Here is a 24,539-nt window from a genome sequence, read left to right as displayed (position 1 = left end):
TTGCTGACTTATTATGGGAAATCCTAGATTTCGTTCTGAAGATTCTAACAGAAATTTCCACAGCCCCCCTAGCATGATCCTCACCCACCAACGTACAGTCCGCAGCCTCCACAAGGTCCGCAGTATGGTCCATAGCCTCCACAATATGGACCAGAGCATCCACGGGGTTCACAAGATCAACAGGACGAATAGCACATAATAAACTAATGACTTGCTTGAAAAAAATTACGAATTACTCTACTTTAAGTTTCTTCACGGAAATAGGTACAAGTGTTCGGAGCAGATTTAAAATCGTTTCCCAATAAAATATTCGTTATTTTGTTACTTAAAAACTAAAGAACCTGTCGCAAATCAAACAATCAAAATTATATTTTAATATTTTTATTTTTTAAATACTCACATTTAAGAGAAATCCCACAAAAAGTGGACAAGCTTTAGAATTCGACATCTTATTTGGCTCAAACGAAATTTTAATAATAATTTTGTTTATGTGAAGAAGCAATTATTTTAAAGTTATAAACGAATTATGAAACATAGATGGCGCTTCTACAACTATTTAGATTTTCATCAGTCTGCAAAGAGCCACCTATTGCTTATTGGAAAAAACAACAACAACAACTATTCAAGGCTTGTCCCATTTTATTGACATTTTGTAAATTCTACATAAATTAATTTAATGAAATAATTAATGTGGTGTACCTAAAATTCGTTCTGAAGATGCTAACAGCAAGGTCCACAGCCACCACAGCAAGGTCCACAACCACCACAGCAGGATCCACAGTAGGGACCACATCCACTGCGACAGGGACCACAATAAGATCCACAGCAAGATCCACAGGGTCCGCAAGGTCCACAGGATCCACAGCAGGAATAGCACGGATAGCACATTTTGATTGAAATGGACTGAAAAAAAAAATATTTTAGATTTGAAACAAAAAATATTTGCAGAATTTACTTTACTCTCAGTTTCTTCACAGAAATAGGTACAATTTGGGTTTGTTTATGCTTTGAATATAAGTTCCCGAAATATACTTGAAAATAGTTACATAGAAACTTCCTTAAACCTTTTTAACCATGAAAAATATATAAAAGAAAAAAATACATTATTAATAATTTTTATAAAAAAAAAAATTAACTACTTACATTCCCAAAAAATTCCACAAAAAGTACACCAAAAAATAAAGAGTTGTTTCCAGGACAAGCCTTTTAATATGAATGTCTAAAGCTAGTACTGTGGCTTCGTAATCACACAATATACTTTCAATTGCAAGTTCAATGTTTACTATGTTACGTTTTAAGTTGATTTCTTGGGTTTCAATAGCTTCTAAACGAATCATGATACAAGTTGTTTAAAATAACGCACCTTTTATGAGGATTCAAAAATATACCAATATTCTAGAAGAAATGTAGAAAGTCATGCGAGATCCATAATTTAGTATATTCGGCGTTAAACCGTACGAAGACATACGGTCACACGGGTTAACCGCACATGTGTAAACAAATAAACAAAAACACCAAACACCAAAAAAATGGGAAAGTCCTCAAAGGATAAACGTGATATTTTTTATCGTTTGGCCAAGGAGCAGGGCTGGCGAGCCCGAAGTGCCTTTAAACTGTTACAAGCCGACGAAACATTTAACTTACTCGATGGCGTTACGCGCGCCGTGGACTTGTGCGCTGCACCCGGAGGCTGGTCACAAGTGCTATCCAAAAAAATGTATGAGCCGCGAACAGCCGAGGAGCGTCAGCATGTCAAGATCATTGCAGTTGATATGCAGGGCATGGCACCCATTGATGGCGTTACTGAATTGCGTGCAGATATCACCAAAGAATCCACTGCCAATGCCATTATTGAGTTCTTTGGTGGACAAAAGGCGCAACTGGTGGTTAGTGATGGAGCACCCGACATTACAGGCAATCATGACTGGGATGGCTATATGCAGGCACAATTGCTGCTGTCTGCTCTCAGCATTTCAACCTACATCCTCGAAGAGGGTGGCTCATTCATGGGGAAAGTGTATCGAGCAGCAAATACTAGCGAAGTTTATCGGCAGTTAAAGCGCTTCTTTAAGGAGGCCTGTGTGTTTAAACCTTCGGCGTCACGTAACTCAAGCATTGAGGCGTTTGTGGTGTGCCGTCAATTCAAAATGCCCAAAGATCATGTGCCCTGCAATCTAATCACAGAATGGTACATAAGGCCGGAGCAAGCGTTAAAAGATATTACGGGCTTGAAGTATGGTCCAGTCGAGCATTTGCCATTTGTTGCTCATCAGTGTGAATATGATGCGGATCTCAGCTACGATTTGGTAAATATACGAATTACTATTAATGGTTATTTAGTATTATAAATATTTGTATTTTAGAATGAGAACTATGAGCATCATGAGGCTGTACAGAAACCTTTGACTGCAGCGTATCAGGCTGTTATAGAAAAAACACGCAACATGAGCATGAAGTACAATTCATATGTCGTGCGCCATGATGGTGAACCGTCTGCAGAACAGGAGAAAAACGATAAGAAGACCACGTAATTCAATGTTAATGGTAATTGTATATACATTCTTCTACTAATAAATTTCAAAATATCTAGAATATATTCAACAATTTAAGAAACTTATTGCTACTATTAGTTCATAGGTGAAACATGGACGCCTTCTCTGACGGTTTAACCCCATATTTATACACTTTGTTAAGACTTTCAGGAAAGTCGGGTAGCAGATTATTGAAATTCTCCACATGATGCGTATGTTGCTCTGTCCAAATTCCATCGCCGGTGAAATGAAACTCAGATTCAATTAAATACAAAATGAGTGTTAAAATCTCATTATTGTTCATTGCATGCATGTTGACGATTGGCAGATGCAGCTCCTCCAAAGCCTCTTTAACTTGTAGCAGCAACAATTTCTCCTCAATACGTTTGCTACAATATGGAAAATTAGATTGCTTTATCAGATAAGTTTCCCAAATGCAACTCACATGGGATATAGCAGCAGGTGTATGTTTTGAAAGATATCATCCAGACCGAATTTCTTGCTTTGCAAATATTCCAGGCATTGCTTCACTTGCAGCACAGGGATGTGACACCAGTTGGGATGACGCGACAACAGATTGCGCAGCAACTGCTCGTCTTTCTGCATAATGTTTCCCAAATATACGACAATATCACGTCCCTTGGTGCGATCTGAACCATCGCGAGCAAATCTACAAAAAAAGGAATCTTTAAGCAAAGTAACATTATAATGCTGAATTTACTTACTTGGCAAAGGCATCCGATCCGCAGGAAAGTATGTGCAATGAGGCGCATCGCACCTTAAGCTGATTCAAATAGTCCAAACGAAGACGCGCCTTGTTCTGATAGTGCACCAGCCGCATTATACGTGGATTGCTGCCCAAAACTTCAAACTGTTCGATTTGATTGATATCGCGTAGTCGCTCCAGCACTGTATCGGGTCCAAGTGTTAGCACTTCTAGACAACGCAGTACTGCATCCTCAGTGATACCAAACGCACGCACATGGTCCAAAGTTTGTTTAAGACTATCACAATTGGACATAAGGATCTTGGGACGACGATAACCAATGTCGCGTATATCAAGCCCATTGATTGTGGGTATCTCCTTTAAAATGCGACGTACATTGTCCGCATCCGCGTGTAAAAGAAAAGCATTCTTGCGAATCCGTTCGGCGGGAAATTTTAATACCGTGGTCAGCAACTCAATGGTATCCTGCACGGAATGGAAACTCTTGTGCCGCACACGGGAATAGACTCGCCACATTTTTTGCAGTTCTGTCTCATCCATTTGCATTCGTGCCTGCAAATATGTGTTGAGCAGTGATTGTCGCAGCTCCTTCAACGTGATGTTCTCACCAAAGTTAAGTGACATCTGGAAGTTAGTTGGCAGTCGGGCATCTGTAAAGCTGTCAGCTAGGCGCTGTGGCACATTCAAATCGTAGGGTAGCAAGCCATGTGCTTTCAGGAAACCGATGGACTTGTTAATGACTGTGATATATTTGAATAGTGTTTGAATAGTGATGTTGTGAAAACCGCATTCGTTAAGCACATTATGGCGATTAGACAATGTCGAGGCGCCATAGTAAATGATCATGGGTTTCATGACAATATCATCTACTGTGTATTTTAAGTATTTCAATGCATCGTATGAATTAAGTAGATCTTTTCGCTTAACTGTTTTCAGTTCAGGATGCTTTTCAAGCGCAGCTGCCCAAGTTCGATATGTGCTGCCTAAAAAGATGTGCATCGCCAATATTTACAACATTAATTTATATATATCTATATTGCTTACCCAATGTTCGCGCCAAGTAACTGGGATTTAAAGATTCTTCTACGGGCAGCTCCAATCCTTTTGACTTTGCTGGTTGTGCATTTTCTGGTTTCTTATTGTTTGGCTGCTTAACTGCTGCACAACTACGCGTAAATTGCACAAGGCGTTGCGCTTGGTTTTTACTATTTCGCAGCATAATTGTGTAAATGCAATAAATCGAACTTAATTCACATTTCTTAAAAACAAAAAATGAACATGCAACAGTTAATTAACACAAAATCGATTATTATTATAAACAGCTGTTATGCGGCTGTAATCGATTTATTTTGACAACAGCTGATGCAGACAACATTAAAGAAGCGCTGCCAACCTAAGCCAAGGCAGCGGCGGCATTTTAGCAGCAGTTGGCAGCATTGCTACGACGCTACACGTGCATTTTGAATAGCTGTGAAAACTAGAAAAATACATTTTTAAAAATGTCGCTTTTACGCATAAGGTAAATTATTATTATATATTATTTACTATGGATTTGATTTGACTCCTATTTATTCATAGAAAACCCAAAACTCGCAAAGGAAAGAAAGTTCTGCTGGCCCGCGAGCCACAGCTGATTGAAGCCGCACGCAGCATGTTGTTTGTGGATGGCCGCAAATGCGGTGGCAACGTCAGACTCTGCATGAAGGATCTGCAACAGCTAAAGAAACCACTTGTTAAGGTCTTGCACCGCAAGAACGATATCACTCCGTTCGACGATCCCTCTTCTCTGGAATTGTAAGTCAATAATTTTAAGTCATCTATAAGGATACCATAAAGTTCTCAAATCTTTTAGCTTGACAATGAAAAACGACACAGCGCTCTTCACCTTTGGTTCCACGTCTAAAAAACGCCCAGATAATATACTCATTGGACGGATCTTTGAGAACGAAGTGCTAGACATGTTCGAGCTGGGCATTAAGCGTTATCAAGCCATAGCCGAGTTCAAAAACGAAAAGATTGGCTCCTGTGTTAAGCCGTGCCTGGTGTTCAATGGTCCCAAATGGGCACAAACCGAGGAGTTGCGTCGCCTGCGCAATCTGTTCATCGACATGTTCCAACGCGAAAAGGTCGACTCCATTCGCCTGCAGGGCGTGGAGCATGTGCTCAGTTTCACCGTCACCGATGATATGAATGTGCTAATGCGTTCGTATAAGATCTTGTTGAAAAAATCGGGTCAAAAGACGCCACGCATTGAATTGGAAGAGATTGGACCATCTGCTGACTTCTCTATCCGTCGCACCAAGATTGCCTCAGAGGATTTGTACAAATTGTCACGCAAGCAGCCGAAGCAACTGAAGGTTACCAAAAAGAAGAACATCAGCACCGATGCTCTGGGCAACACGAAGGGTCGTGTGCATCTGGGCAAGCAGCAGACGGGTTCGATTCAGACGCGTCGCGTCAAAGCGCTGAAGAAGACGCCCGAAGAGAAGCGCAGTGATCGCCAAAAGAAGAAGGTGGCACTCAAAGCGGCTGCAGCTGAAGCTTTGGCAGCCGAGTAAAGAGAACAATAACAACTATAGATTTCTAGTTTAGTTTGATAGTTTGTAATAAATTGGTCCAGCTTAAAATACATAATATACATTTAGTTAAGATCTTGACTTAGCAAACTAGTTTAGCTTTAAATTATTATACTTAATGTATGGCGTCTACAATGTTTCGAATGCGACGTGACTTTGACTCGGCCAAGGCATCCTCCAGCGATCTGATCATGTGTAGCAAGCTGCTGACATCCGTCTGCACCAACAGATCCTTACGATGCCGCCGTTCATCTTCCTGCATGGCACTTAGCTCCCGCTCGCTACGTTCCGTCGTGTCGATCTCTAGCAGCTCTCGATTCTCGTTTTTTGGCTCCGTGTGCAAATACAGCTTCATGGTTATTACCACATTTGACTGCTGCAGCAGGCAACGGGATGCTGTACGCACCTCGAGGCGCCACTCTAGATTAACCAGGCGATAGGCTCGTATGTTGGCCGACTTAATAGAACCCTCCACAAAGCTGCGTTTGCTGTTCACAAACTGCTCGAGCACCTCCTGGACGTCCTCACCCAGTTCAGGCAATAGTTGGCGTATATTTGAGTGTTCGTTCGTATTTGTTGTTACATGAATTAGCAGTGAGATCAATGCCTCCACCGCATGTTGAACTGTGGCGCTCTCCACGCTGCCGGAACACTTTTTGGCCAGCAACTCGTAGCGCTCCAAGTTGGGTCCATTCACCAGATAATCGAATGCTGATTTACATAGTTCGACGACTTCGCTGGCCGGACGCTGCAGTAACGCCAAATGATCGCGTTCCTCTTGGCTAAGGCGCAACGTGGACATCTTAAACACAAATCCTTTTATTTAACGTAAATTATGAAAAACTCGATTCTTCTCACAACATGTAAACAAATCGGTTTTCTCCAGTTTTAAATTTGGTATGCAGCTCACGAGCAAAATGCAAATTGTAAATAATTATAAGGCTGTACTGTCTGTTGTCTTTCTTGCAAATATATTTAAATACTTTTGCCTTATTAATTGCATATTGAGCTCAATTCAGTCAGTTAATTATTTTATTCAGTTATTGCAGAGTACGATTTAGCTGCCCTCGATAGTATCGATATGATACGATTCGACAAGTAATAATCGATTGCAGCTCAGTTTTTTTTGCTTTGTTTATTGATTGTTGGGCGTGTAAACACATTGATTAGAATTATTTATTTATTGTAACAAGCTGCCGCGAACAGTATGGATTTCGATAGTCCAGAAGAAAAGGAATTTCCCGGTCTATACGCATCCGAAGCAGTCGACGCCAAGTCCAAAAAGAGCAAGGAGGAAAGTGATTGTAAGTTCTACAAAAACAAAATGTGGAATGCGTACAAACAAAATAAATACGCCGTAAACAAACGTAAATAAAATTATGTGTTGTTTGTCTTATACTTCGGTAGATAGCGAAGGCGATCACGAGAAACACAGCAAGAAGGATCTCATTGGACGACGAAAGGACAAGAAGGAGAAAGGCAAAGATCGCGGCTATGCGGCGCTAGAAGGTGAAAGTTCACCCGAAGAGGAGCTTGACACCAAGTGAGCAGAAATTAATTCCACAATTACGTCATTTTCTAATTTTTCATTAACTTAGAAGTCCCTCCAAGTCAAAGAAGTCCAAGACTTTCAAATTCACCAGCTCTAAAAGCAAAGAGAAACGTGAAAAGTCACGTGACAAGGAAAAGGAACCAAAAGCAACCGAGGATGAGCCGGTCCAGAAAGTAAAAGACAAGGATAAGGATAAAGACAAAGATAAGGAGAGACAGCACGAAGAGAAAGAGCACAAAAAGAAGGACAAGGAGCGTAAGGAGAAGGACAAAAAGGATAAGTCCGACAAGAAAGACAAAAAGGACAAGAAGAGCAAGCAAACACAACTCGAGGATGCCGCTGGTGTCGAAGAAGTTCTTGCCTTGGGGTATCCTATCTTCGGTGTCTCCGTCAGCTTGGCCACCGAACGCTCACGCTGTCACGATGGCATCGATCTGCCGCTTGTGGTGCGTGACTGCATCGATTTTCTGCAACAGAAGCAATCGTTGAAGTGTGAGCAAATCTACAAAGTAGAGCCCATCAAGACGCGTCTGCTGCACTACAAACGTCTGTACAATAATCGCGAGCACGATGCCACTGTGGATGAACTCAACATACCCACCGCCTGCAGTCTGCTGAAGTTGTTCTTCCGTGAACTGCCAGAGCCAGTATTGACCACCGATCTGGTGGCTCGCTTCGAGGAGGTTGCTTCGCATCCTAAAGTCACGGAGCAGCAGGCAGAGCTGCAGCAACTGCTGGAGCAACTGCCAAAATGCAATCGCACGCTCTTAGCCTGGATGATGCTGCACTTTGATGCGGTAATACAGCAGGAGCGTTACAACAAGCTAAATGCGCAATCGTTGGCCATGTTGCTCAGTCCGACACTGCAGATGTCGCATCGCTTAATGGTGGCTCTCTTGTGCCACTGTACGAATCTCTTTCCAGACGTCAAGCTGATAAAGTGAGTAAACAGCGGCAATGATTAGATTAAAACACTGCTTGTCACTTCAGTTTAAATCAGATCAAGTCGACAACATGAGTTTGGTGCCGCATAATCGTAAACGCTTCCCAAAATTTGTTCGCTTTCTACTCAGGCAACAATTACACCCCAATTGGATGTTGAATTTGTAGACTAAAGATTTACTTTTTCCCCAACAGATATGTACCTCCATTGACATCCACCAGTCCTGGGTTGCCGGACAAGCCCGAGGACATTCAGTTGGAGCTGCGCAAGCAAGACAGTCTTCTCTCTCAAATCCACAGCGAAATGAATGCGGGTTTCATTAGCAAGAAGCGCGAGGAACAGCTATGGGAGGTACAACGCATCATCACACAGTTAAAACGTAAACTGCGAAGCTGCGAAAAGAAACAGGAAAGGTCCATTGATGAACTGGATAGCAGCACCTCGGCACAAACGCCCGCTCAACCTGCACCCCCACCACAAATAGACACTGTTAGCGAGGATACCACCGACTCCAAGCCAGCACCGCCAACGCACATTACGCCCGCCGAAGAGCAGCTCGAGGAGCCTAGCTTCTCGGAATCGTCAGAGATTGACTATACAATCGACAAGCAGACAGGTTATTTGCTGCTGCCCAAGACAAGTGCACAACGGGATGAGCTGCTGCGACTGCAAATCGAATACGATGAGTTAATGAATTGGCAAAACGAGCTCAAAACTCGAATTTTAGCAGAACGCAACGAGGTCTTTCGCTTGAAACAGTTGTGTGAGCAGGAAATGCTTAAGCCATCAGTTGTAGGGGCCACAAGTCAGGAGCAGATGCCAGGTGATGGCGACTATGAACGTATCATTGAGCATTATACGCGAGAGAATGCGCTGCTCGAGCATAAAAAGCAAATGCTTGGCATGGAGCTAAAAGAGGAGCGACGTGCCTGCATTGCACTACAGGTTGAGCTACGTATGCAACAGTTTTAATTTATGCACTTTTCTCTATATTATAGTTATCTCTGTCTGTATGTCAAACGAACAAAATGAGTAAGAATTCCAAATATATAAGATATAAAGCTTCATTTCAAATGAAAACAAATGAACGCGCTTATCTGCGGTATACAAACGAGTTGGCAGCTCCGGTCACTGCTGCGAACAGCTGTTCGCGCAAAGCTTTTCACATTTAACCTTGCGTCAGGTTGGACGAGCGACAGAAAGCTTTTTGGCGATTTAGAGCTATTGGGATTTTGCAAGCTGCGCGGCCGCTTATTGTTTAGCGTATATCCATTTTTTAACCAAATTTATTAAAAATCAAAACAATGTTGAAGCAAGTGACCAAACAATTGGCGCTGCAGGGCGTGCGCAGCTTTTCGGTTGGCCAACAGGTAAGTTGTCAAGCACAAGAAACAAACAAAACCAATGCAATTTTCTAGCCGTCAAACAACTAGAAGTGTTTACGTAATGAGACAGCATTTGATTTCCCACTAATCAAATACTAAATGCAATTATAAGTTCCGAAATGAACTGCTATGCATTACTGTATTATAGCAATTTAATATATTAATTTATTTCTTTTTGCTTGACAGAACAACTACAAGGTGACCGTTTGCGGCGCCGCTGGTGGCATTGGACAGCCGCTGTCGCTGCTGCTCAAGCAGAATCCCTTGGTCACCGACCTCTCGCTCTACGATATTGTGCACACACCCGGCGTCGCTGCCGATTTGTCGCACATCGATACCAAGAGCAAGACTGCTGGTTTCATTGGCGCTGACCAGTTGGGCGATTCGCTCAAGGGTAAGTTCGCTAACCGGGAGGGGAAGAACCAGAAAGGGCTTTGCGAAGTGAGGTTAGGTTCGCTATCTAATGGAAAATTTCGAAAAACTTGTGCTCCGAAATAAATTAGAGAGTTTTGCATGTGATTTGCATAATATGATATGAGAAAATCTAATGTTAATTTTTAGCATATGTAGATTCCTTGTGCATTCTCATACATATATTATGTAGTAAAGCTGATAAGAATTTCTTTGCTTTAATGGGTATTTATGGGCTCATATAACTTACTTATAATCAGTGCAGCAAGTCTTATCATCAAGTAGCTGCTTCTGGGAGCATAATACAAAAGATCAAAGTCTTACGTCGACAAAGTCAACCGATAAGTATTATGCATCTTATTACGTTAATAATACCCGGCTAGTGGGGTATTATAAGCAAATGTTAGATGAAGAAACAAGTATCTCCAAATCTATGTATGTATGTACTTTGTTCTAAATTGTACGGTCTCGCTTGTTCTTGACCTTGCCCGCCTATGTTGTTCGACCTTCTATATGAATAACTATATCTCATATACTATCTATGGTAGAGCTTCCAAATTTTGAGATAATGCTGATAATTTACAAACGCAGTTGAAGTTAGTTTCAATGTTAAGCAAAACTTATTTCACTTTAGAATAAACAATATCAGTTCCTCTCTATCCACTCTCCACTTAATGGCTTTAAATGTCCCAAAAATGAAAATCGGGTATATCATAGCCGAGTCACCAAACTATTACTTTATTATTTGTTTTCTAATGAGCAATTAAATTCAGTAAGAATGGGAATCCAAAATAATTTGTTTATCTTAATAAATTGAAATGCATCCCAACTGTGGATAAATTCATATGAAAAAGATGATTATTAAAGATTGATTAAAGATATTGTACTCTAAGAAATTAATTTAAAGAAAAAGTTTATATATTAAAAAAGATACCAATAATCTTCGATTAATTGACTTATTATATTGTGTCTGCCACAGGCTCCGATGTCGTTGTCATCCCCGCCGGTGTGCCACGTAAACCTGGCATGACCCGTGATGATCTGTTCAATGTCAATGCTGGCATCATCAAGGACATTTCCAACTCCATTGCCAAGAACTGCCCCAAGGCTTTGGTGGCCATCATCACGAATCCCGTCAACACCTGTGTGCCCATTGCTGCCGAGGTTTTGAAGAAGGTAAGCCTACTTTTTAATAACCATAAATAAGACAACACACTAATTGTTAACTTATAGGCTGGCGTGTACGATCCCAAGCGTCTGTTTGGTGTTTCCACCTTGGATGTGGTGCGTGCTCGTGCTTTCATTGGTCATGCTCTTGGTGTCGATCCCCAGAGCGTGCAGATTCCCGTGATTGGCGGTCACTCCGGTGTCACCATTCTGCCAGTGCTGTCCCAGAGCCAGCCTCAGTTCAAGGGCAACCAGGAGACCATTGAGAAGCTGACCGTGCGAATTCAGGAAGCCGGCACTGAGGTCGTCAAGGCCAAGGCTGGCGCTGGTTCCGCCACTTTGTCGATGGCTTATGCTGGCGCCCGTTTCGCTGGCTCCCTGCTGAAGGGTCTCAACGGCGAAACGAACGTCATTGAGTGCTCTTATGTGCAGTCCAGCATTACTGAGGCTACCTTCTTCTCCACACCCTTGTTGTTGGGCAAGAATGGTCTGCAGGAGAACTTGGGTCTGCCCAAGCTGAACGACTACGAGAAGAAGCTGTTGGAGGCTGCCATTCCTGAGCTCAAGAAAAACATCCAGAAGGGCATCGATTTTGCCAACGCTTAAGCTGTATGAGATCACAGCTCTTCACTAGCCAAGTCAAGTCAACTCCTTCCCAAAAATTATAAGAAACCTGTTTCCATCATTAGACATCATCTTTCAGTTTTCATCACACCCAACATATTTCTATTGGTTGTTTACTTAGAAGAATCGTTCGTTTTAAGTTTAAAAGTGTACAATATTCGTCTGCCCAAAGATAATGCAGCCGGTAATGGAACCAGTTGATACTTAAAAACTAATAAATTACCAAATTAATACGAATATAATGTTGGCAAATGCATATTATTACGGAATAAAGTCGGGGAATATAAAGATTGTAATATCTCATACCTATTAAACGTATTAGAATCTTATCTAACACGTGTATTGCAAGGATAGCGGTTCATCTGCTTAATGCAGATTTTCAAATACACTGTGCAAAATTTTAAGCTGCTTGTCAGCTTTATATAAAACCGTTTGCATAAGAACTATGAAATGTTCTTTCGCAGTGTAGCCGGCACACAGTCATGGGGTTTGCTCTGACTGTGTGAGTGTGAGTTTTTTTTCCTGACGCTCATGTACACACTCATACATGTGCAATCAATTAAGCTTCGTTAAGATCAATTGAAAAACTTGCCCGCATGTCATCCATGCCGCCCGCTCTCTGTCTCTGCCTCCTCCTTGGGCACTATGTCTTTTTCGTTCATATGCACAAACTGTGCCTAGTGCGTACACATTTTGGAATTTCGAATCGTGTGCATATTCATGTTTATATACATACGTACTATATGACTTGTTTGTAGTTTTATGACTGACATGAGCAAAAGTCATCTAACAAATTTCTTTAAAATTAACTGAAGTATTTCCAAAGTATATTCTTTTTATGATACTTTCTTGTCTTCCATTTAGTGTATACCGTATACCTTTTTTAATATCTCTATATATCTGCCTTATACGTCTTCATTGTATTGCGTGTCGATCATGCATTTAGTTTGTTGATATGATCTATTAATACTAGCTTGATCGTTTTCAGTATTTGTTCGCACCTTCTTATGAAGTGAGCAAGTAAATATGAATATATGTTGCTAAGAAGTTATAATAATTCAATTTGGATGTTATCAAATTGGTTTTGAAGAACTTGAAATAGTTTTATTTGGTTGAAAAAGTGTTAATGAAGAAGATGTAAAAATTATTTTAATCACTAAAAATAGTTGATTCGGAGTTTTTTGAAAAATTATTTATTTCCATATTGTGGAAAAAATCAGAGAATTTATAGAAACTTAAGAAATCATAGTTAACTCATGAGGCTACTTAGCTTTACGAAATAATTGAAAATATTTTCAGCGAACTTAATTGCACTGTATCTCTGTTTACATTATCAAAAGGTTGTCTCTTAATTACAATATGTACATTATAATTATGCATACGTATCCTTTTGTGAACAAATATTATGCACTTAAGAAATGCGTTGTCACAGAATTTTGTGTGCGGAATGAAAGTTTTGGTTGTAAAATTTTGTAAGTTTTGATGTGGGTATTTTCATCTATAGAAAACAACAGTCAACAACAATGGTCTCATATTTTTAAAGATGTTTATATAGTTGATAAATTAATTCTGGTTTGATTTAAATTCAATTTTAAGGCAAGATAGGGATTTACAAATTTTCTGTATCTATTTTTCTTAAAAAGTGCATAACAGAAAAAAAAATTGTACGATTTCATTAAAATATTTATTTACAAAAAATGTTGTTTGTTGTTTTTTTAAATATAGTTTTTTAAATAAACTGTGCCACTAAAAAGCATCTTGTCAACATTATTCATATTATAAAGTAATGTTAAATGTGTTTCTCTATAGATTTTCTGAATGGACTTACGCAAAATTACCCAAAGAAATATTAATTTTTATTATTATTTTATTTATTGAAAAAAATCGAGAAAATTAAAAACGAAGAAATGCAAAAGTTAGTTTTGCAACTATCTGTTAAGACCATAATAAATTGTGAACTATTTAGCAGTAAATCGAGTGTTTCAAAGAATTCGAAATTGGAATTGAATTGCCAGGCGATGGCTTCAATCAAATCAATTAGATTACTATTAGACAATTTGATTTGTTCATTAAGCCACTGCCGGCGATTGACCCACTCCCAATAACTCGCTTCTATTTAGCCAGCAGCCCAAGCGGACAGACAAAATACTCGTACACACCCCCAACTTAATTATCGACGATCAAAAGGCAACGATAACAGCACCAAAACAATCAATTGATACAATTTCATTCATAAAATCTGATCAAAATGCAAGCAAAAATCACAGAGCAGAGCGAACGTGATGACGACGGCAACGACAACAACGCCGATGGCATCCATCTCTCTGTCTCCATCTCTGAGTGAACTGGGGACTGGTCAATTGCTGAGAGCGTTTTTAATGAAATAATGAGCAGGAGGAATCAATTTTCAAAAGCATACTACACAATCGGCTTGTGTACACAAAACAAATTCAATTTTTATTTTGCCGGCCGGCCGGCACATTTACAGTGTATTTATTTTGCTACTACAAGTAGTATTCGTATATTAAAACAAATTGGAATCCATGGATTTTGCAGCCCATGCTCCCAATGCCAGAGAAAGAGAGAGACTGTTTGTAAGCGACCTTGTACAATTTTATTTAATTACAAACAATTAAGCTTCACACAACGGACACAACGGGCCTGCCAAAAACAATGAGTGACGCCCACAAGAGCGAACGCGACTCGGAGCAAAAACAACAATTATTGAGTAATATCAGACAACAAAGATGATCGATTTATTACATTAAACAAAGTGCGTCTTACCTGTAATTTGTAATGATATACATATGTATGTTTGTTTCTTACCATAAATTTATAGTAAATCGTAGTTACAAAAAACACCTCAATATATAGTCTGATAACTATTGTCGTTGACACGTTAGATGAAATTATATTTTTTCTCAAAGATTGCTAGCGATGCAGTTTGCAATGTATATATATGAAAATATGAATTATTTTATAAAATGCAGTTTGCAATGTATATACAAGTATATTAAAATATTAATGATTGTTTAATAAACATACAATTATGTATGCATTTCGGAAAAATTTACACAGCGAAATGCTTGCAATGATCTTATTAAAAAAAGTTGTAGCAAATTCTTGTTTTTCGTATAAAATAAATGTTACATTAGTTTTACATTATTTGATTCAAGATAAGGTAAGGTGTAAAGGGCCAACGTCTTTTTGTCATTATTCTAATAAAGTTTTCTAATGATATATAATCTATCAAGTTCTGTTATCTAGCTTCGCATTTTGTTCGTCACGCACACTCGGCTTTAAATCCCGAAACCTTTTGACTTTATTATCTTGGCGATGATCGCGCCGTTTAAGTTATTAGCGACAGGGGTAAGCTCGATGCTCGAGGTTTTGTGCCCCGTGTCCATGTCCACGTTGGGCCGCATTAAATGGCGCCTTTGACTTAAATAAGTCACAATTGTCGGCAATTAATTTGAATTACGCGCGCTGTGTTGCGATTTTTGCGAATCGACAAGACTCCCAACACAACCAATTACAAGGGCCAGGCCCCAAAGCATCAAGCCAAGCAAAGTGGTTGTCATCTTCATATGTAGACTATATAGTAGAGCTATAGCCGCACTTGGTTCATGGTCTCTCTCTCTCTCTCTCTCTCTCTCTCTCTCTCTCACTCTGTATGTGCGACATTATAGTGATTGTGATTGGCTTTAATTTATTGGCGTGTTCTCACTTTCACTTTGATTGCATTAAGTTTTATCTCGTTTCATTTTGTTTTGTGATGACATCGAGATAGATTTGAAGACAACTCTATTCAATATATGTTAATTGCAATGGATTCCACTCGAATTTAAAAAATAAATCATTGATTATAATAGATGCTTCAGTAATATTAATTAAATTGTTACAAAATGTTGAATATTTTAAAATGGTTATGAAACGGTAAGATAAAGTATCAATTACATTATATATTAAAATATTTAGATCAAAAATTTTGCAATTGTTAAAAAAAGAGATCCTAAAAATTCAGTATATCCTACTATGTTTTTAGATATTTTTATTTTCTTACAATTAATTATGTAATTATCTATTTAAAAGATTTGCTTAAATACTTCCTCCAATTATTATTTTATTTTTGTAATAAAATTACAAATTATATAATTTTGGAAAAAAATTTATAAAATTAAACCTATATAATGACATTGAACGAATACCAAAATAATATACAAAATTTGCTTAAGAAATCTATATATTCCACATAAATAGTAATTATTTATTATATTCACGAAATTAAAAACTACTATTACTACGTAATAATTATAATCGAAAATGAATCAAAAGTTAAAAGCTAGGGCCCTACTAATATTATACTATCAAATTACCAATCGATGTTTATTAAATTGGTTCTCTCTCGAGCAAATCGGTTCAATCCCCAGAATCACAAGAAATCTTTCTGTGATGTGGAGGAAAGCAAAGTCAAGTGAAAGACTGTTGCCAAGACTGTTGCTTGGAAGGGGAGCACTGGCTTCGTTAATGAAAGTTTGGGTCAGAAGTCAGCTACACGTCGGCGCACATCCGTTTGCTATCGAGTACTTCTATATGGTAGTATGCCTAGTGTCTCATCATCATTATTATCATCATCATGTAAAGGGGGTAACAAGTGGTCAGTGGATGGCGGGCAGAAGCACAACTGGAACCCCAAAGTGCCATAGAGAATTAACGAAATATGAAAAACTATACATCTTTGTCATGTCAGGTCGCTGGAGGTCTGTGGGATATGGAGCGTGTGCTGGGGGGAGCGGGAAAGTGTCTGTGTCTGTGGATCTGCGATCTACGGAATACGGAATATGTACGTTCTACGATCTGTGCTCTGTGGTGACTTGGAGACATTGTCTCGTTCCGTGGGCTGTGGATTTCGAAATGTTTTTTTTTTTTGTTTTTTTGCTGTTGTTGCGAGCGGAGCGACGTGGTCGACAACAAATAGCGACAGCAGAAATGAAACTAAAGTACAAAAACTATTTGATATTTTATGCGGGATTTTAAATTGATCTTAACGAAGCTTAATTGAATGCAACTGTATTGGTGAACTGTTTTGCTCGACTCTGGACTCTGACACTACACAGTGTGTACTGGTGTGTGCGTGTGTGTGTGAGTGTGTGTACGCCATATTGGAATTTCGTTGTCACAGATCACAATCGCAAAGCGACGTCAAGTATGTGTATGGCTTTGTGTATGTACGTAGCGAAATGCATAACACAGTCAACTGTGTTTGTGTGTGTTTGTCTGTTTGTAAGTATCGTAATACAATGTGATAATATTCCACTGACGACTGAGAATGTTGAATACTGAATACTGAATACTGAATGCTGAATGATGATGCTGTGGAGTGACTGTCATTGAGTTCAAAACAAATGTGAACAAGTGCCACGATATTCACATGTTTTTGTCCCTCTCTCTCTCTCTGTCACTACACGCATATATACATATGTAGTATGTGTATACTTCTTAATGGTTATGGAAAAAAAATATGAAAGATACTCGCGATCGCAGTTGGCAGTCAACAAAAGCTTAGGAAGCCCACTTTGCTTTTTGTGTGACAAACTGTACCAAGTTTCGGTTCGCTTGAAGTACACACATCTAACAGACATGTCTACATACTAATATCGAATTGTAACATACTATATATACATATGTATATCAGCATCATTATTAGCGCTTGAATCTAAGAAAATCTACAATTTTAACAATTTTTATACCATATAACATATTTGTTATAGTTCATATCAAAATTTAAAAAATACGTAAATATGAATTTAATCCCTCCCATTATCTAGAGTATTTAATTTTATATATGCCATTATGGTTTTAACCTTTAAGTTGCTATATCAAAAATGTAAACTTAAAGTTTAATGAGTCAAATCCTTTTGATTGTGATCCTTAGCGAGTCCTCCGCTGCCTTCATTTTGTTAAGTAAAGAAATCCAGAGTGTGTTCTGTTTCATTAAAATAATCTATTTATGAAAAATTTATATTTTAGATGTCCTTTTCATTTCAATCAAGCAAAATTATAATATTTTTTATAAAGTAAACTCAAGTATATACTTTTAAGAAAATTTTAAAATCTTTTCTAAATTATTATTAAAATTATTTTAATTAGGTGATGTTTGAAGGTAATTCTAATTTCTAAATAAGTCAAAATTACTGTACAATTTTTGGTTAAATGTAAAAAGTTAGCAGTTAGCTGCGAGTCGATCCGCCAAGCAAATATATATTTCAATATATACCCAGAATTTTCGCCTACCGTGTAACGCCTAGCACAGATTTACCATATAAAAACCCTGCCTTTATTGTAAGTGCGTTGAGTTATGAGTTAATTAAGATTTAATCAGATATCTTAAGGTAGCAACACAGAATTGGCAAGGTCTTGTTCCAACATTGACTTCGTCCCCTTTTGCTCCTCACGACCGTAATTGACTCTTGATCTTTCTCAGATGGGTATCATATTTGACTTTTCTTAACCCACGAGGCAGCAGGACATTCCAGTCTGTCGTCTCTCAAATTCAATTTCATTTCCCATACAAGGATGGCCCCGCACCATAAGTGAAACAGTGCCCACATAATTGGCGCAATCGCAATGCAAAACGCTGTCTGATTATTCACACGCAACCCAAAAGAGTCGCGACTCGGGTCGATGGGTAGCATCATCATCATCACCATCATCAGCTCTATCGGGTAATATACGCGATGAATACTCGGTTTTTAGTTTTTATTTTTTTTTTTTTGGGGGGGTGCGTTCTTCACTCAACGCCGATCGCGTGCACATTTTCCATTCGCGTTTTCAATTCCGATTCCGTTTGTGTTTCTGTTTCCGTTGCCCGCATTTCGAGACCTGCAAAGACAATCGACATTGCCACATAGCGAGTCCAAAAGTATCAAATGGTTTGTGTGAGATTTTCATGCAGTTTGTGTGAAATTTGATGGGTTTTCTCTTGGTGCCGAAGCAATGGGAATTATTACTACTGATCCTTAAGAGTGATGCGAGTATCCTGGGAAGTTCAGGTTGAAGGTCAATGCGGGTTCAAAAGTAAGAATTGGGTGGTGTTGATGAATGGGCAAATATATATCTTGTGGGAATTTTGTTGAAGAAGTATAAAGCTGCGCTTGATGGCAACAATTTAAAGTCATGATCTTAAATTGACATCTTATTTTTCCTAATTTGAATATTATATGGAAAACTAAATGAAAGTCGGGTGAGGTCAAACACTTAATGACAGGTGGATCAAGTACAGCACAGATCGTAACTTATACAATATAATAATAAAAGTGTATACATTTATTGCTGACTTTTACTTTTTTATTATTATTTCACTGTCACTATTCAAATTCCATGTATAAAATCTTACGTAGAATCCGAACCCAACGATCCATAGCTTTGCACTAACAACTCTTAAGTGTCGAAGCTAATACCAGCATTTGGCCAAAAGGTCGCACACGCAAACGAGCGCGCGCCAATCCTTAGAGGGTGAAACTCAGATCCAGAGTGAGGGTGACACGCGCGCAACAAGAGAGGAACCCTCGAAGAAAAAGAAAAAGGTCGCGTGAACGTGCGCCGCGATCCTTGAAGTCGACTAATATTTTTTGTTTTAGTGGTGGGAAATTCCAATGTTCGCATTCGGACCCCTATTCGATCGTCTGACGTGTGATATTTCCAATTGGACTGGTGTTTATTATAAGGGATTCCATCTGACCAAAGCAAATCGACAGCGAAACATTTGTGGACATGCAGGCAGGTGACCGAAAACAATTGGACAATTAAAATAATAGAGTGCAAACGAGCTGACAAAATGCAGAACTGTTTTGTTTATGTAATAAATTTTGACCATAGTGCATTTGCAGAACAAATTTTCTTATTTGACTAAATGTTTTGGCAATATTATATTTATTAATATGTTCTGAATACTAATATTGCAGAAATAGTTCCAAATTAACTTTAGACACACACTGCTACAAAAAAAAACTTTTTTGTGAATTAATGCTTTTATTTTTTACTTTGAGAAATTAAAATGGTTATTTTTATACATATTTTTAATAATGACATTTAAGAGATAAATTTGTTATTCAGATCTTAGCAAATATGTTTGTTTGTTTATTTTTGCATTCTGCAGCTATACTGAGTGTATTCCATATTGTAAAGTATGTATAGAAATCAAAACATTTTCATAGTCTTCAATTATGTTAGCCAAACTGTATTTTAAATAAACTTTCCTACATTTAAAAATAATTATTGTTATCAATATTGGTGGAATTAAAATTTCTAAGTTTATCAGAGTTCAATTTCTGCAGGATATTTTATTTCGTTGAGAATATTGCACTTTTCCCAGGATATGCACAATATGCTGCTGTCTGTGGATCTGCTGGCAGCATTTGAGGCGGCATAAATTTACTAAGAGTGCCCGCTGCAGCGACGCTGTCAACAGCGAGGAGGCGATCAGATTCTCAGGGCAAAACAAAAACCACACCCCACTGCTGTGAAGGCACAAACGCAAGCAAAGACAAACCCAAAGGCAAAGGCAAAAACCAAAAACAAAAAGTCACACGCGCCAGCATAAAAACGAATACAAGTAAAGCAAACAAGCACATACACACACATACAAGAGCACAGAAGCAGTGTCGATGCATATGTCGTTGCCGTTTACTCATACAATCCTCGCTCTCGCTTCAACACAGCTTTGCTGCCGGTGGCAGCCATAGCTCAACGCTGATTGGTCGAAACGGGGCTGCGCGGCGTCGCTGCCAGCAAATTGGTATAAAAGGGCAATCATCGGCAGTTGTGGGCTCAATTAAGGCCACAGCCACAGACTCGAACGGTTCTACGCAGAGTGTTTGTGCAGCGAGCAGTGAGTTTTGCATAGTGAGTGTTGTGGTGCAGTCAACGATCAACAGGAGGAGCAGAGCGACAAACAAAAAATAATCAACGGCAAATGCTTTTGCGCGTGCGCCAAAAACTAAATGCAATTATCTCATTTACAACAATTAGTGCAAAAGCGACAATTGATTTTGATTTTGATTTCGGCATTTTGTGCGCACTTTGATTAAAATCAAACTAAATGGATTAACATAGAACCAAACAAATACGTGTAAAGTAAATTAATTCAAGTGTAAATATTGCGGAAGTGTTTTTGAGTGAAAAAATGGAACACGCAAGTTTCGATGATCAAATCTTTGGCGACTTTGGCAGTGGTCCTCTGAGTCCACTGGGCGCCAGCAAACCATTGCTGCCAACATCTACGTCAACTTTGACGCATAGCAGCCTGCATCCTGTGATGCTCGGTAGCGTTGTCCACGAACTCTGCAGCCAGCAACAGCAGCAGCAACGTTTGCCCGACTGCAACACCATTCTGCCCAATGGCGGCGGCTCAGGATCACCGAATTATGCACAAAAAATGGACTTTGGCAACAAGATGGGATGTTTCTCGCCCAGCCAAAAGTACGAGTACATAACAACGCCTCAAAAACTGGTCGATCAACAGCAGCAGCAGCATCATCAGCACTATGCGGTAACGCCGCCGCCTTCACATTCCCATGCCCACAACCACAATGGCATGTTGCAACACCACAAGCCACAGCAGCAACAGCAGCAGCAGCAGCTGGTGGGGATTATGAGTGACTATCATACGCTCAACGGCAAGCTGGACTATTCGCCCAAGGATCAATATGAGCCACAGCAGCAACAACAGCAGCAACAACAACATGTGCAGCTGCAACATCTTTACGGCGGCAGTCCGCATCATAGTCATGGCCATGCCCATGTGTTGTCCCACGAAGATGCCAGCAATGGCAATGGACTACTGGAAGCGACACCTTTGCTGCTCTCAAATAGCGCCACTGCCGCAGGAGGCAAGCATAAAAAACCCGATGAGTTGTGCGCCCAAATGGAGAATCCAAGTGCTGCAACAAATGGCATCGTCAATGGCAATAATTCCACCAATAATGGCAGCAACAGCAGCAACAATAGCAGTGCTAGCAATTCAACTACCACGGGCAACACTGTGGCAGGAGCAGCGGGCACAGGGGCAGCAGCTGCTGGTGGCATCGCAGGGACAGCGGCCAAGAAGGACAACAGCAACAAGAAGAAGGGAGATCCGAATGGCATTAAAAAGAAAAAAACGAGGTGAGCCATCATCATAATTTTATGCAATTAACTTAACGACGGGAAATCAATGAAATTATCTCACAATTTATATCCGCGCAACGGGGCGTATGTGTAATGCGCGCATATTAAAACCACAGGCGGTTTCATATGACAAAGCAGTGAAATTTACCCTTATTTGAAGTGGATTCATTGAGCAACAACTAAACTGAGTTTAGTTACTAAAGTGATCCAGTTATAGATCGTCCTGTCAAAAGAAACTTAACCTAATAAGAAATGTAAAGAAATATATCGAAATGCTTAAACAATTATTAGTTTCAAATTGCAATCATTAATTCCTTAATCTCATAAATTAATTTCAATCAATAAGAGATAAAAATAAATAAAATAGAAAAATCAGGTATAAAAATAAAATAAAATCAGATCGAAATGCGTAAGACAAATTACAGACTTTACTTTAATTGTTGAACAAAAGTTTAGAAAATCAGAAAATGTTGTATTTCCTTTTTTAAATACCTTATTATTAATAAAATAAATTTAAAATATTTAATCGAATGACAAAAAATAATGTATATTAATTAAATGAAAATTATGGTTGCAATCGTCTCAAATTTTAAATAATAATAATAAAATTTAAAATTATTGAAAAATAAAATTTATAAAGAAGTAGACATTTTTTTTAAATTACACAATTTAAACATAAAATTTATCGAACTTTTAAAAGGAATTTGAAAATGATTTAAAATTTTTTTAATTATCAATTTGAGAAGTCTATGAATTAAAACAGTTAATATTTAACATATTTACCTGAACATTGGTTTAATTTAATTTTAAGACCTAATACTTTATTCATTTGTATTACGAAGTATGATAAACATTTTTTGCTAACTTGCTCTTTTTATTTTTCTTCCCTTCCAGAACGACATTCACTGCTTATCAACTGGAGGAACTGGAGCGCGCTTTTGAGCGTGCTCCTTATCCAGATGTGTTTGCACGCGAAGAGCTGGCCATCAAGTTGAATCTGAGTGAATCCCGGGTGCAAGTTTGGTTCCAAAATCGTCGAGCCAAGTGGCGCAAGCACGAGCCACCTCGGAAGACGGGTTACATCAAGACGAACACTCCGCCAACAGCGGCATTGAACAGCACGCTGGCGCCACCTTTCGCCAGTTTTCCGCAGACGACAACAGTAACACCGCCGGGCAGCATGGACAGCTGGACCTCGTATCAGACGCCCTACGAGTTGAGTCCGCAGTTCGGACTTTTGTCGCCGGCCCCAAGTCCATATGGCACCTACTCTGGCCAATATGGCACCTATGTCCACGAGACGCAGCTCTTCTCGATGCGCCACTTTGACTACGGCAGTCCGCCACGCATTGAGATGAATGGCGGCGGCGGTGGTGCAGCGGGTGGCAGTGGAGGAGATGGCGGTGAGGCAACGGGCAATGGCTATCAGACAACGGATCTGCAGCAACTCGATGGCACTACAAGCACGCAGCAGCAGCTAGCCGATGGCACCATGGTTACAGTGCATCATCAACAGCTTAACAATGGTGGTAAATATCTCAGTGCCGAAGAGGCTAAATATGTGCAAGTGCAATGCCAACCGCCGACGGGACTCGATAACAATAATGCTGCTGCCGCTTGCCACATGGAGACGCATCATTACGTTAGCGCAGCGTCAGCCGCAGCAGCGGCAGCGAATGCATCGACATCGGGCAGCAGCGATGACAATGACAGTGGCATGCATACTGTGATTAAGAGCGAGGACACGGTGCAGCAGCAACAGCAACAACAACAGCAGCAGGCGCAAAATTATGTTCTGCCTCCTTTTTGCCCTAAGAGAAATGCTCACTCACCGTCGCCAGCAGCAGCAGCGACGCTCTGCCACAGTACGCTTCAAGCGGCCATTTTGAATAATTGCGTGCTGTGTGTGTGTGTGCGAGCATTTCAAACTGTCCTAAACTGTCTAGCAAATGTAGAGCAATTATCGATAACAACACAATCGGAATATACTCATCAGTGTGGCCATTCAACATTTATCGTTATTTTTTAAATCACTTGGCGCTTGCGCCTAGAACATTATATTTTTATTTATTGTTACATTTTGTTATCTGATCAGAATTGGTAAAGCCCGTTGGAGCGGCTTGAAAATATTTTTAAACAGTCTATAATAGTTATTTTTTATTTGTAATTCGAGTTTTCTGCCACGCTGATGCGCTTTGTTGCCGTGGGTTCCTTTTAGTTTTAATGCATTTTAGTTAAGTTAACCAACCAACCAACCAGAAGCAACAAAATCGACAAGTCTTGCCAAAACTTAACATCTTTAATTATTATAGTTTTTAATTATTATTTTTAATTATAACGTTGATAAAATATCGCAACGCCAAGAATGCATTCCAAATGTGCCTTACAAGCGACGTGATCAGAAATCGAGAGATAAATCATTTCGCATTTACTTTGTTTCTGGCACCCTAATATTA

The 24,539-nt window shown here is 39.3% G+C and overlaps 7 protein-coding genes and 1 long non-coding RNA gene across 9 annotated transcripts; 5 read left to right on the top strand and 3 right to left on the bottom strand.

Moving 5' to 3' along the window:
• Window positions 1–326: 326 nt before the first annotated feature.
• On the bottom strand, window positions 327–1,260 carry LOC117575569 (uncharacterized). The gene is made up of 4 exons (XR_004572883.2): window positions 1,144–1,260; window positions 956–1,064; window positions 401–903; window positions 327–341 (listed from the first exon to the last, which is right to left on the bottom strand). It is a non-coding gene; the product is annotated as an uncharacterized LOC117575569 (long non-coding RNA).
• Window positions 1,261–1,463: 203 nt separating this feature from the next.
• On the top strand, window positions 1,464–2,531 carry LOC117573336 (putative tRNA (cytidine(32)/guanosine(34)-2'-O)-methyltransferase 2). Its single transcript, XM_034256445.2, has 2 exons — window positions 1,464–2,306; window positions 2,364–2,531. Exons 1-2 carry the CDS (start codon window positions 1,530–1,532, stop codon window positions 2,529–2,531), a joined length of 945 nt encoding a protein of 314 aa, XP_034112336.1. The 5' UTR covers window positions 1,464–1,529.
• On the bottom strand, window positions 2,532–4,580 carry LOC117573334 (transcription termination factor 5, mitochondrial). The gene is made up of 4 exons (XM_034256443.2): window positions 4,303–4,580; window positions 3,257–4,241; window positions 2,977–3,201; window positions 2,532–2,920 (listed from the first exon to the last, which is right to left on the bottom strand). Exons 1-4 carry the CDS (start codon window positions 4,475–4,477, stop codon window positions 2,632–2,634), a joined length of 1,674 nt encoding a protein of 557 aa, XP_034112334.1. The 5' UTR covers window positions 4,478–4,580; the 3' UTR covers window positions 2,532–2,631.
• A 31-nt stretch (window positions 4,581–4,611) lies between these two features.
• LOC117573337 (ribosome production factor 2 homolog) lies at window positions 4,612–5,907 on the top strand. Its single transcript, XM_034256446.2, has 3 exons — window positions 4,612–4,777; window positions 4,837–5,052; window positions 5,111–5,907. Exons 1-3 carry the CDS (start codon window positions 4,758–4,760, stop codon window positions 5,814–5,816), a joined length of 942 nt encoding a protein of 313 aa, XP_034112337.1. The 5' UTR covers window positions 4,612–4,757; the 3' UTR covers window positions 5,817–5,907.
• Window positions 5,908–5,949: 42 nt separating this feature from the next.
• Window positions 5,950–6,887, bottom strand: LOC117573338 (uncharacterized). The gene has a single exon (XM_034256448.2). It carries the CDS (start codon window positions 6,634–6,636, stop codon window positions 5,950–5,952), a length of 687 nt encoding a protein of 228 aa, XP_034112339.1. The 5' UTR covers window positions 6,637–6,887.
• A 72-nt stretch (window positions 6,888–6,959) lies between these two features.
• LOC117573333 (ralA-binding protein 1) lies at window positions 6,960–9,396 on the top strand. Of its 2 annotated transcripts, none has more exons than XM_034256442.2 (4): window positions 6,960–7,138; window positions 7,242–7,377; window positions 7,436–8,326; window positions 8,524–9,396. In XM_034256442.2, the coding sequence occupies exons 1-4, from the start codon at window positions 7,042–7,044 to the stop codon at window positions 9,299–9,301; spliced, it is 1,902 nt and encodes a 633-aa protein (XP_034112333.1). In that variant the 5' UTR covers window positions 6,960–7,041; the 3' UTR covers window positions 9,302–9,396. The 2 variants fall into 2 exon arrangements, with proteins under 2 accessions (XP_034112333.1, XP_034112332.1); XM_034256441.2 differs by having other exon boundaries at window positions 7,433–8,326.
• Window positions 9,397–9,532: 136 nt separating this feature from the next.
• Window positions 9,533–12,158, top strand: LOC117573335 (malate dehydrogenase, mitochondrial). The gene is made up of 4 exons (XM_034256444.2): window positions 9,533–9,699; window positions 9,901–10,108; window positions 11,105–11,301; window positions 11,359–12,158. The coding sequence occupies exons 1-4, from the start codon at window positions 9,634–9,636 to the stop codon at window positions 11,896–11,898; spliced, it is 1,011 nt and encodes a 336-aa protein (XP_034112335.1). The 5' UTR covers window positions 9,533–9,633; the 3' UTR covers window positions 11,899–12,158.
• Window positions 12,159–20,764: 8,606 nt separating this feature from the next.
• LOC117574683 (uncharacterized) lies at window positions 20,765–24,525 on the top strand. Its single transcript, XM_034258589.2, has 2 exons — window positions 20,765–22,080; window positions 22,978–24,525. The coding sequence occupies exons 1-2, from the start codon at window positions 21,101–21,103 to the stop codon at window positions 24,110–24,112; spliced, it is 2,115 nt and encodes a 704-aa protein (XP_034114480.1). The 5' UTR covers window positions 20,765–21,100; the 3' UTR covers window positions 24,113–24,525.
• Window positions 24,526–24,539: the final 14 nt, after the last annotated feature.

This window comes from Drosophila albomicans, chromosome 2R (assembly GCF_009650485.2).
Source record: "Drosophila albomicans strain 15112-1751.03 chromosome 2R, ASM965048v2, whole genome shotgun sequence".
NCBI classification, from domain to species: Eukaryota; Metazoa; Arthropoda; class Insecta; order Diptera; family Drosophilidae; genus Drosophila; species Drosophila albomicans.
The sequence above is the reverse complement of the archived record's forward strand: the minus strand, read 5'-3'. Positions and strand labels throughout refer to the sequence as shown.

What these genes read in the sequence shown, in the direction of transcription:
- LOC117573336 (XM_034256445.2), top strand. Translation starts at nt 1,530, where the DNA reads ATGGGAAAGTCCTCAAAGGATAAACGTGATATTTTTTATCGTTTGGCC. An exon ending in CGGATCTCAGCTACGATTTG is followed by an intron (nt 2,307 to 2,363) that starts GTAAATATACGA and finishes TTTGTATTTTAG; the next exon opens with AATGAGAACTATGAGCATCA.
- LOC117573334 (XM_034256443.2), bottom strand. Translation starts at nt 4,477, where the DNA reads ATGCTGCGAAATAGTAAAAACCAAGCGCAACGCCTTGTGCAATTTACG. An exon ending in TTACTTGGCGCGAACATTGG is followed by an intron (nt 4,242 to 4,302) that starts GTAAGCAATATA and finishes ACATCTTTTTAG; the next exon opens with GCAGCACATATCGAACTTGG. An exon ending in CACCTGCTGCTATATCCCAT is followed by an intron (nt 2,921 to 2,976) that starts GTGAGTTGCATT and finishes TCCATATTGTAG; the next exon opens with CAAACGTATTGAGGAGAAAT.
- LOC117573337 (XM_034256446.2), top strand. Translation starts at nt 4,758, where the DNA reads ATGTCGCTTTTACGCATAAG. An exon ending in ATGTCGCTTTTACGCATAAG is followed by an intron (nt 4,778 to 4,836) that starts GTAAATTATTAT and finishes ATTTATTCATAG; the next exon opens with AAAACCCAAAACTCGCAAAG. An exon ending in GATCCCTCTTCTCTGGAATT is followed by an intron (nt 5,053 to 5,110) that starts GTAAGTCAATAA and finishes CAAATCTTTTAG; the next exon opens with CTTGACAATGAAAAACGACA.
- LOC117573338 (XM_034256448.2), bottom strand. Translation starts at nt 6,636, where the DNA reads ATGTCCACGTTGCGCCTTAGCCAAGAGGAACGCGATCATTTGGCGTTA.
- LOC117573333 (XM_034256441.2), top strand. Translation starts at nt 7,042, where the DNA reads ATGGATTTCGATAGTCCAGAAGAAAAGGAATTTCCCGGTCTATACGCA. An exon ending in GAAGAGGAGCTTGACACCAA is followed by an intron (nt 7,378 to 7,432) that starts GTGAGCAGAAAT and finishes TCATTAACTTAG; the next exon opens with AAGTCCCTCCAAGTCAAAGA. An exon ending in CCAGACGTCAAGCTGATAAA is followed by an intron (nt 8,327 to 8,523) that starts GTGAGTAAACAG and finishes TTTCCCCAACAG; the next exon opens with ATATGTACCTCCATTGACAT.
- LOC117573335 (XM_034256444.2), top strand. Translation starts at nt 9,634, where the DNA reads ATGTTGAAGCAAGTGACCAAACAATTGGCGCTGCAGGGCGTGCGCAGC. An exon ending in GCTTTTCGGTTGGCCAACAG is followed by an intron (nt 9,700 to 9,900) that starts GTAAGTTGTCAA and finishes TTTGCTTGACAG; the next exon opens with AACAACTACAAGGTGACCGT. An exon ending in CTGCCGAGGTTTTGAAGAAG is followed by an intron (nt 11,302 to 11,358) that starts GTAAGCCTACTT and finishes GTTAACTTATAG; the next exon opens with GCTGGCGTGTACGATCCCAA.
- LOC117574683 (XM_034258589.2), top strand. Translation starts at nt 21,101, where the DNA reads ATGGAACACGCAAGTTTCGATGATCAAATCTTTGGCGACTTTGGCAGT. An exon ending in ATTAAAAAGAAAAAAACGAG is followed by an intron (nt 22,081 to 22,977) that starts GTGAGCCATCAT and finishes CTTCCCTTCCAG; the next exon opens with AACGACATTCACTGCTTATC.